Source organism: Gossypium arboreum, chromosome 13, assembly GCF_025698485.1.
Source record: "Gossypium arboreum isolate Shixiya-1 chromosome 13, ASM2569848v2, whole genome shotgun sequence".
Lineage (NCBI taxonomy): Eukaryota > Viridiplantae > Streptophyta > Magnoliopsida > Malvales > Malvaceae > Gossypium > Gossypium arboreum.
This window is the reverse complement of record NC_069082.1, coordinates 8,619,185-8,630,909: the sequence shown is the minus strand read 5'-3', so window position 1 is coordinate 8,630,909 and position 11,725 is coordinate 8,619,185. Positions and strand designations below refer to the sequence as shown.

Below are 11,725 nucleotides of genomic sequence, written 5' to 3'. Positions count from 1 at the left end.
TTCACAAAGTAATTCGTCGTTTCATTTTGAGCTCCACTAATAATAGAAAATTTTCCAAAACCACTGGTCGTGGTTAGGAAAGAATAATGAATATCACCGACTTTGTTTCTCAAATGTCCAAAATACAAATCAACACAAAATTCCAACAGGCAGGCTGCTGATTGCCGACTGAGTAAGCCCATGTATATAACATTCTATACAGACTAAATCTACATTCCTGTACATTTAGAATGTGAGATTAAATGAAAATTTCCTAAAACCCAACAAAACAAAAACATTCATATATATATATATATATAGCACTGCTTACTAGTAATTTGGTATAGTAGTGAATGTCACAGGCAAAGCCAATGGTGCTGGTTGACTACATCGTTCTTCATTTTCTAAGCTTCCATGGATGTAATTGAGACAACAGCAGACTTCCTTCACAGAAATAGAAACCGTAACTTCCTATGCAACTTTAATATGTTTCTTTCCATGAAGATCCACCACAAGATCCCGCAGCTCAGGGAAAACTGATATGATTACAAGTTCTAATATCGCGTAAGCAAGTTGCTTCACACATATAGTTGACTGCATTCATAATGACAAAGTCAATACAACCAGAAAGTGAAGAAATTAGGAAAAACATCAACATCATGTTAGAAAATAGCAACTCAACCTGAGTGAAAAAATATATGTCTCTTGCACATCGTCTGTATTGCTTGTGCCCGATTAAGCTAACTAAGGCTGTCGGAGCTCCATCTGACAAAAATATTAACCGTTTAGTGGTTTTCACCAATAATCAAGTTCTAGCTCCAGGGAAAACATATATGAAACATGCTCAACAAATTTCACAATATAAAAATAATCTGAATAAACATGTTATGGACCACGGTAACCTAGACCCAAAAGGACTTCAGAAATTGTCATTAGAAATATAATCATTCAACTCTGGACCAAGGAATTGGATCATTCGAAGCAATGCTCATATGAGAATTGCAAGCATGTGAACCACAGATCCAAAAGTCACGGCAGGTCACCACTATGATCTGACAAAAACAAAGAAAAAAGTCTCACCAAAAAGCATCTTTTTAATGTTGCTTGCTCTACGAGCTGCCTCAAGTTGTTCCTCAAAGGACCCTGGTTTATTGACATTACCCCCACCAAATTGGCTGAAGTTCTGCGAAGGTGTCTGGTTAGGCTGAGTATTCTCGAATTTTCCCTGAATATTCCCTGCTTTTGTAAAGAATGTACCACCTGGCCACAGAATCTGGGCAAAAGAGGTTATTAAAAGAAAAAGAATATATGTGCATGGCTCTTCAAGAGACTTTTTACTAGGTTAACTACTGAGAAACAAATTAATCATTGTTCTCAAGATTGGGCTACTGCTGACAGCTAAGCCTCAGCCTGTGAAGTTCTCATTGAGAGACCAAAGTAGCCCAACCAATCAGTATACCTAGGGTTTTAAGAAACAGAGCCATCTAAAAGTTCATATGCAAGTAGAAGCAGCTCTTAATGAAAAAACTCGTGCTTTTACAGCATCAAATGCTGAACCAGACAACACTCAAAAGTTAAACTGTCTCAAATTTGTTCAACTCTTACATCTTGAATCCATCGAATCCCTAGTGCAATAGTGTCCTCCCTCCGAAGCCAATAAATCTGCCTCAAAAGCCAGTCATCGATGGCATCCTCCATCACCAGCTGTAATATTTGCTTAGATATCCAGAAGACCTGTCTTCTGCATCAATGAAAAAATGCACGTTTATGCCAAATTATTCTGAAAATAGGTAATTTTATAACATCATAGCACGCAATTAAAGTTAAACAGGACCACATGGTCTGAAAGACTAGACAGTTGCCACTGGCTAAAAGGAAACCAGGAAAAAGCTTGAAGTATAACTAAACAATGGCAGCAGACTAATGCCTCTAAAGCCATGCAAAGTTAGTGTTTTATCATGCAGCCTGTTTCAGAACAGACAAAGTAGTTATAAGACGCAAGACTAACTTCTCATAAAAGATAGAACAGAAAAGATGTAGTAATTGTTAGTTCTGAGATGGGTAATCAGCTCACCACATCAACCAATCTTATGCTAGGAAAACAAACATTAGAAACACCAAAGTCCAGGTACAATATTATTTTTAGGATGATCTTTATAATTACCAAATGGTAGAATATGGCATTTTAGCAATTAATTAATCTACAATTATGGAAATGAGGAAAAATTAGCTCACCTTAGCCAGCCTCTTCTCTTAAGCTGAAACACATTATCAACTAGATTCAGCAAAGGCACGCTCATGTTAGGAGGTGCCCACTGCAAAAAAAATCAATTGTGAACATTCAAATATTACAAGTGAAAGAAAAAAAAAAAGAAAAGAGATCTTCAAAAATGGTGTAAGCTTAAATAAGCTGAAACTATTCAACCAAAAGATCACTAACAATAGCAATGGGCCACAGCCAGATAGACACCAAATGAAAGGTTGCGGTAGCTAGAGAATAGGTGCAACCAACAAAGAAACTTATTTTCCTTGTAATGATACTCACTTTTGGTTGAGATTCTTATGAATGCAATCCAAAATTTTATTGACCAAGTTGCAAAAGTTCTCAGTTTAGAAGAGTACTCTCACAAGAAAACAATTGAGATAAAGAATGATACCTCCGGGGGCATTCCAACTGGATCCTCCATATGGCTTGAGGTTGTGGGGAATTTTATTGCAGGAGAACCTTGCTGGCCAAGCAATTCAGTTTTAACACCTAAATTATGTTTCTCAGAGACTAAATTACCAGACTCTCCACTATGCTCTATCACCCTTGGAGGCAAACTTGTGTTCAACTCAAAGTCTGGATGCCAACCATGGCCTTGGGAACCAGATCTATCATCCTCATGACCATGGCTACTATCTTTATCACCTTCTTCGTTATCAGAAGCACTATGCACTGTCTCCAAGTTACTTTGCCTTGAAATGTCTTTAGCAATCTCATCAGCACTCCATGACAAGGTCCTGCCAGTGACTGAAGAAGAGGCTTCACTAGGGGGAGAAGACAAATCAACAGCTTTGCACATTACGCCATCTGATACTCCTCTAAATTGGCGTACAATATCATCAGCAGCATCGTCCACATTGACTGTTCATACACAAGAGAATCAGAAATGGTCGGGAAATAATCTGAATAAAAAGAGTTATTGTATGCAAGAACAGCATGATAACCAGAAACAGAAATAACATACCTGCAAGGGTTCTCATCACTGATGAAGATTTTCCAAAAGAGTAATTCTTCAATACCAAATGACAACCACAAATAGAATGAGATGTCATTCATCCGTAAAAAAACACAATAGCACCCAATTTGATGCGAACAAGATACATACCTTTGAGGAAACACTTAAAAAGTCCCACACTTCATGTTGTTCAGCCACATTAGCTATAGACAACAGATCCTGCAAAAAGCAAACTTAATTGAAGCTCAGGTTTAAAAGTAAACATCCTACAATAAAGAAAGGTCAGGAAGTAAATTACTTCTAGATACTTGTCAAGCTGAATGCAACGCTGGTGAACAAAAGTGTCCTCGGTGCTTGACGAAAATATCCTTTTGGGAGGCAAGTGTAATGTATAATTAGGAATTTCTTTAAGATGTCGATGCAACCGTTCAAAATTCCTGTATCTGAAGATTAAAAAAAAAAAATCAAATGAACAATTAGAGAAGAAAATAAAACAAGTTACCAGAGCTTTCAATTGCTCTCTTGTGATGACTACGTTCTGGTTTAAAACTATAAAGACTTTAAAATATCTAAGGGAATTAACTAAGAAAAGGCCCTTAAACAAATGACTTTCTCATTTAACACACACAAATATGTATAAGAAGTTGCGTGAGAAAAAAACCTTCTTTTAACAAACCAAGTTCTGTTTTCGGCATCTGTCACAGCGATTGAATAAACTGCAAATGATTTTGATCCAAGTTTTTCAACATATGCTCCAATAACCTGAAGAGATAGACAGGCATAGCAAATATGATTACAGATCACAGAATCTCTATGACTGCCAAGCATAAGAAGCTGTTTTCATTTATATCCCACGTCAAATATGGATTCAGCAGGCAGTTCAAATTTCAAATTCACAAAACTCGCAACAATATACACAGGCATGCTCACCCGACACCTAAGCTTCGGAACATGTGGCTCCTCATTGCGAAGTACTGTATTTGAGGTAATCTTACCCCTATATTCTTCAGTATGCCTGCCAAAATCAGGGCTGTAGAACTCTGAAATAATCGGCTCTCGAATATCTCCTGTAAATACCTTCTTAGTATCAGGTTCAACATTCAAATCGGAGCTACTACTGGATCTCTTAAGCCTACTTTTATTTCCGTCAGCAGATTGCTCACTAGCATCATTAAAATTGTTAATATGATGATCTCCTCCAAATGACGATGAGTTGTTGAATTCCGAGGCCAACTGTGTGCCTGCTGTGTTACCATCAAATAATTGAGCATCAAGATTTAAACCGGGCATTGTCTGCATCACAAGTTTCTCTTCACTTCCTGTAGAAGTTCCAACATTGTTGGTAGAGATTTCACTTCCTGGATACCCTGTCAACACAGCACTCTTTGTCACAGAACCCCTAGGAATAGCTTCTTGAAATCTTGCGTTTACATATTTTTTCTCCTCCTTTTTGTAGTTTCTTCCTTTTGTCCACATGTTTTCAAGATTTTCAGGGGCAAGAACTTCAGTTCTTCTCTGGGTTGCTGCCTCTAATTTTCGAGCCCAGTCAGCTGGTCGAGGCTGCACTGATTCTTCCTCGCATCTGTTAGAATCTGAATATGTTTCTTTCTGATCATCAAGTCTAGCCAATGTCAAATCAGTTCCCTGACTATTAAAGGACGCAATTTTGCATGAGGAAGAGTCATCACCACGGATTTCAACTGAAGACTGATCAAAACCTTCCACCACCTTAATCATACCATCATTAATGGCAAGTAGAACATATTCAATTACTTCATTGATACACCTGACAACAAAACATAATTGGAAAGAAAAAAGAATAAAGCATTTCTTAATGCAAGCATCAAATCTTATACCAAGGGCAAATGGAAAATCATGAATAACCTTTTAATTTTAAACACACTCCCTTCTTTTACCTACAGGGAGCAAGAGCAAGATTCTAACCAAGAAACCACTCTAGTTCCATAATGTCATTCCATGTAGGATGGTCTGTATTCTAACTGTTCCACTCTTTCTAAAAATCAAATAAAGACTACATAAGAATACATGTGGAAAGAAACTGTCAATATTGTTAACCTAAAAGTTTAGGCTAACTTGCTAAACAGAACTATAGTCTTAACTGAAGTATTAACTACATTCTTCGCTACCTTAAACTTAAACAAACAACAAACCATTGCTCAATAACCTACCCAGGGTTTGCCAAATTCAAAAGAGGTTGCACAACCAGGCAAGTAACAATCTCACGAGCAATAGTTCGAACCAAAGGACATTGAGCTTCTCGTGGTCTTAATACTACTGCTAAAACTCCACCAATAAGCCGTTGAATAACCTGAAAGATGAAAGTGTAAGGATATAAAACAAAAGCAAACAGCAAAATGCAAAGGCAAATTATGTTTTCATCGGAACACTCCACTCACACCTTGTACTCACTCTCTGGTGAAATCAGTGCAGGATGAAGCTCTTCAGAAACCATAAGATGGTGTTTCAGTCTTTCATCCCTTTCTTCAGATGACAATGTTACCATAACATCAACACCTATTGCAGCTTGGTTTCTTCTAAAAAGGTCCAAGTGATCTCCTATCAAATCAACTATATCCCTGAAAAATTAGACAACTGTTTGAAATCTTTGAGCTTTAAAACCTTTTGAACATATTTACAATTTGACAATCCTTCTCTTACTAAAACCCTACCGAGTTAGCAAATCAACAAGGTTTATCTCTTTCGCCCTTCCTGATATTTCACCAATAGCATCCAAAATTACATCTCGCATCAACTCAGGTGCCTCTCTATCTGGAGTAATCTCCGAATACCACAAATCCACAACAAAATCCCTAAGTATTTTATCAATAAGCTCATTGAGAGCGGCCTCCACCATAGGAGAATCAATTTTCCGCTTCCACTTGAGCGGAGGTGGTGAGCTGGAAAGACGGGAATCATTCACGGACAACTGTTTCTTCTCCAAGTGAGACAAATAACTCAGAACACGAACTGATTTAACTTTCCATTTGAACTCAACCTCATTACTCAAAATTCGCAATCCAGCAACAATAAGAATTGCTATAGGTAAATTCATCCACATCGATGTACTTGTATCTACATCCATTAACAAAAGCAGAAAACACAGGGAAAAAAAACTCGTAAAAGTTCAAAAATCACTTACGATCAATTCCTAATAGCAGAAATTAAACCACACTAACGTAAGATACTAATATAAAACCCTAGATGAACCAATTAATAGAAACTGAAAATCCAGAGTTAAATTTGGTTCCAATTAAACGGGAATTGTCCATAAAGCTTCAAGAAGAAACAATTCTAGGAAAATAAAGCATCCATGCGAAGTAAAAATAAAGCATTCGCCACAACAAACAATTTAAACAACAAATTCAAAAAGCTAAAAAGAAAAAAACTAACACGGAGCAAATAATTATTCTTGGAATCATATTAATTAACTTACGAGTCAAGGAGTAAGTTACGACAAACGTAGCCAACGCCCACCAGACCGTCCGTACTTTGGCATCTTCGATCAGATCCTGTATCGTCTCCATCGATTTCATTTTCCAGTTTTTCTTTCGATCTTTTTTTTTTCTCCCTCCAATTTTTCTTTCCAATTCGCGGAATTCGATTCCTTGATTTTCAAGAATTTTCAATTCTTTCTTAACATGGAGAAAAATAAATAATCACCGGAAAATAATTTGAATTTTTTTTCTTCGATTAGCTTCAGCAGGGTTTAATATGGAATTAGTCACGAACGAAAAAGAAAGAAAATAATAACAGACAAGAAAATTAGAGCATCTGGAATTTGTTTTTAACTAAATAAATTTGAAAATGAATATGGAGATTATAATCAGCTATGAATAGTAGCGTTATATAGGGTTAATATACCATTTGATGCTTAAGTTTGGCTTTAATGTTCAATTTAGTATTTGAATTTTTTTTCTCAATTTAGTACTTGAGCTTTCCTTTGATGTTCAGTTCAGTACCTAAATCAAAAGTATCATGTGGCCCAATGAATGATTAACATGTGTGCTCTAACATGTGTGCTCTAATAAAATACATAGGTACTTAATTGGAAGAGAAAAAATTTAAGTTCTAAATTAAATATTAAAACCAATCTTAAGTACCAAAGTGAACATTTAAACCAAAATCAAATACATAAGAAAAAAATGCTTAAGTAACAAAATAAATCTTAAAATCAAACCTATGTATCAAATAATATATTAATCCGTGGTAATATTTCTCTCGAATATCAATTAGCCTCTAACCAAATAATAAATTTGGAGGTTTTTTTCTTTCATTTTGATATTTATTTTCTCTGTAAAATTTTGTTTCAATCCTTCTATTATACATAAATTTATAATTTAATATTTATACGTTAATTTAATATAGTTTAGTTAAATTTAATATTTATACGTTAATTTAATATAATTTAGTTTTTATTATTATGTTATTAATTAGTTCAAATAATTAATATCGTTAACTATTGTTAAATTTTTACTTTTAATGCAATACTTAAACGCCCATGACCGTAATCCTTAATTAAAAATATTATACATGAACCCACGTCCTTCAAGTTGTTGCAACATCAATTATTTTAATAAAATTAAGACTAAATCGAAAACTATTTTTAACTATTTGACTAATTAATAACATTATCAAAATAAAATATTATATTATATTATATTAAATATAGTGACTGAATTCTAAATTTAAGTATAATAGAAAGACGGAGGAAAAACACGAAATGGAGGAAAAATTAGCGAGATATTAACTTTGCTAACATGGCATGTACATGACCGTTTACGATATGTCATGTCAGAATTAATTTTTAATTCAAAAAATTATAATATTTTAAAATTATCAGGGAAGAAATTTATAATTTTAATATTTTCTAAAATTTTAAATTATTTTTGAATTTTCTAAAATTTTAAAAATATTATATAATTTTAGGAATTTAAAAAAATAATTGTTGAAGTCGCATGACACAAAAAATATCAAATTCTATGTTTTTAATTTTGTCGACATGATTATTCTTATCTTGACACGAACCCAAAACTTATTCAATTAATTTAAGTTATTTAAATAAGTAATTTCAACTTGTTTAATTTAAATTTTAAAATAATTAAAAATTAAATTAATTTTAGTTTAAGATAATTAAATTTGAAAAGATTTGACTTTCAAATTTAAATGATTTGAACTTAAAATTATTACAAATTCAAAAATCGAAATGATATAAAATAATTTATACTTAAAAATTGATCCAATTAAAAGTATATTTTTAAACTTAACTAAAAACTATAACATCTAACTAAAGTTTTGAATATTGTATAATATATCTAAATCATAAAAATAAAGAAAAATAAAATTTATCATAAAATCCAGAGTTATAACATATTAGAATATGTAAAAGAATATTTGATGTAAGGTCAGTACATATATTTTATATACAATTAATTAATAATAAAATAACATATTATTATTGAACCTCATGTGATGGGTTAATGGTTAAGAGTATTTATTGCCCTAAGTGTGGCCTGTATTTGAGTCACGCTAGTCGCATTGGTTGTTTGCATTTTGTCCTATTATTATAATTCACAAAAAAATAACATATTACAAAAAAGATTAAGAGTTCAAAAATATCAAAAGTTTTTAAGGTTAACAAGTAGAAAGCAATTGGTTAAAATATGCTATCGGCTTTTTCTCTTAATAAATTTGAAATTTAGTCATTATAATTTTTCAATTTTAAATTTAGATCTATTTGTTAACACTATACAAATATTTTTATTAAATTTATTGGTGCAATATTTTAAATAAAAAGTACTTGTTCGGTGGCTATGTAACCAATAAAAATAATGTTCAACAAAATAATTCTAACTGTATAAATACTTAAATTTTAAAATCAAAAAGTAGAGGTACTAAAGTTCTAGAAATAAAAGTGCAAAATTAAATTCTAAATTTACAAAAAAATGTAAAACTTATGACATATTTTAAGCAAAATAATTATATTCACCAAATACTAAGCATGATTCAATTATCATTTGAAAATAAATTACATTTAATATATTAGTTTAATTCAAGTAAAAAGTATTAATCTTAATTAGTATAATTAACAATGCTAAAAATTGAACAAATTAATAATATAATATAAAAAAGAATGACCAAATTATACTAAATTGAAGCCTAGAAACTAAATCTAGAATTTTAAAAATAGTAGGAGGACCAAAACCAGAATTTTACCTATTATAAACAAAGGGTAGAAGTACAATTCAATCTCGGTCGAGTGGTGGTTGCATTTATATCTATATACATGCGATACGTTTCACCTGTAAAATTACCGGAACTCCTAATTATATGTGAACCAGCAATCTTTTCGGTAACTAAAACAATAACCCAACATCCCATTCGTCCTCTATATAAACTCTGTCTTACATCTCCATCAACAACATTGTCTAAGCAGCCTTGGGCATTCCAAGGTGAATAAATAAAATGGCAAGTCGTCAAAGTTTTCAGGCCTTCGGCTGCTTAACTTTTTTCTCTTGTTTTCTATTTTGTTCATACACACCCACTTTCGCATTAACCGACGTCGAACAATCTTACATCGCTCGTCGTCAACTATTGGCACTCCGTGAGAATGGTGAACTCCCTGATGGGTATGAATATACGGTGAAAACGACAGAGAAATTCGAGAATGAAAGGCTTAGGAGGGCTTTCATTGCTCTTCAAGCATGGAAGAAGGCTATGTACTCTGACCCCAAGAACATCACGAGCAACTGGATCGGGCCCAATGTGTGTGATTACAAAGGAGTGTATTGTGTCCGAGCACTGGATGACCCCAAATTAAAAGTTGTGGCTGGTATTGATCTTAATCATGCTGACATCGCCGGTTACCTTCCGGTGGAATTGGGGTTGCTGACCGATGTTGCATTGATCCATTTAAACTCTAATAGGTTTTGTGGGATCATCCCCGAGAGCTTATCTGAGCTTACACTTATGCATGAATTTGATGTTAGCAACAATCGGTTCGTGGGGGCTTTCCCCAAAGTTGTACTGTCATGGCCGAGCGTCAAGTATATTGATCTCCGATTCAATAATTTTGAAGGTTGTTTACCACATGAGCTATTCGAAAAGGATCTGGATGCATTGTTTTTGAACGATAATCGCTTCACTTGCAACATCCCTGAAACAATCGGCAAATCGTCTGTCTCTGTTGTGACATTCGCCAACAACAAGTTCAAAGGATGTATCCCACGTAGCATTGGCAAGATGTCGAACTTGGACGAGATCATTTTCTCAAACAATAACCTCGGTGGTTGTTTCCCTCAAGAAATTGGATTGCTTCGCAATGTTACTATTCTCGATGTTAGCAAGAACTCGTTCGTGGGTAACTTGCCAGCAAACTTTTCGAGCTTCGAGAAGGTTGACGTTTTGGATATTTCTGGGAACAAGTTGACAGGGAGTATACCGGAGGATATTTGCAAGTTGCCAAGCTTGTCTAGTTTCAAGTTTTCTTACAACTATTTCAATGAGGAGCATATGGCTTGTACAAAACCTGAAAGGAAGAACATTGAGGTGGATGATACTGGTAATTGTGTGGCTGGTCGGATGAAGCAGAAGACAGATAAAGAGTGCAAACAGGTGGTGAGTAACCCGGTTGATTGTAGCAAGGACAAATGTACTGGAGGGTCTCCACCTTCTAAGCCTAAATCACCACCACTACCACCGGTCCACTCCCCACCCCCACCAGTGCACTCACCACCCCCACCAGTGCACTCACCACCCCCACCAGTCTTCTCACCACCACCACCACCAGTCCACTCTCCACCCCCACCTGCTCACTCCCCACCCCACCTGCTCACTCCCCACCCCCACCAGTGCACTCACCACCCCCACCCGTCCACTCACCACCACCCCCACCCGTCCACTCACCACCCCCACCAGTCTTCTCACCACCACCACCACCAGTCCACTCCCCACCCCCACCCGTCCACTCCCACCACCACCAGTCCACTCGCCACCCCCACCCATCCACTCACCACCACCACCCGTCTACTCACCACCACCACCACCAGTCCGCTCCCCACCTCCACCCGTCCACTCCCACCCCACCCGTCCACTCACCACCACCACCCGTCTACTCACCACCACCACCAGTCTACTCCCCACCCCCACCAGTACAATCTCTACCTCTACGAACTCCATCTCCTCGTCCTGTTGTGTCTACACCACCACCTACAAAAAATATTGTCCTCCCACCAAACATAGGATTCGAATACCAATCGCCACCTCCACCAATGTTTCCAGGCTACTAAATAGTACTACAGCCTTAACATCTTTGTATTGTATATTCTTGCTCTCGGGTATAAAAGGAAAAAGAAAAGGGCCATAAATTACAATTCATGTCATTACCTTTTCTTTTTCACTGTTCTCTTGCATTTGCAATTTCTATTCAAATTGTAACATCAATGTGAAAGCTCTTATATTTATATATGAATCTTAATTACTACTAACTTTCATCTTTTCCCTCATAA

General features: G+C 35.3%; 1 protein-coding gene and 1 pseudogene across 2 annotated transcripts; one reads left to right on the top strand and one right to left on the bottom strand.

Annotated features, from left to right (window-relative positions):
- On the bottom strand, nucleotides 1-7,044 carry LOC108461126 (uncharacterized). Of its 2 annotated transcripts, XR_001867705.2 has the most exons (16): nucleotides 6,655-7,044; nucleotides 5,891-6,293; nucleotides 5,620-5,797; nucleotides 5,390-5,529; nucleotides 4,131-4,986; nucleotides 3,862-3,962; nucleotides 3,499-3,643; nucleotides 3,351-3,419; nucleotides 3,210-3,255; nucleotides 2,637-3,106; nucleotides 2,215-2,294; nucleotides 1,585-1,720; nucleotides 1,060-1,252; nucleotides 662-744; nucleotides 311-573; nucleotides 1-217 (listed from the first exon to the last, which is right to left on the bottom strand). XR_001867705.2 is itself a non-coding variant. In XM_017760836.2 (15 exons), exons 1-15 carry the CDS (start codon nucleotides 6,752-6,754, stop codon nucleotides 451-453), a joined length of 3,123 nt encoding a protein of 1,040 aa, XP_017616325.1. In that variant the 5' UTR covers nucleotides 6,755-7,044; the 3' UTR covers nucleotides 1-450. The 2 variants fall into 2 exon arrangements, 1 of the variants encoding a protein (XP_017616325.1); XM_017760836.2 differs by having other exon boundaries at nucleotides 1-573.
- Nucleotides 7,045-9,606: 2,562 nt separating this feature from the next.
- LOC108462236 (pollen-specific leucine-rich repeat extensin-like protein 3) lies at nucleotides 9,607-11,725 on the top strand (annotated as a pseudogene).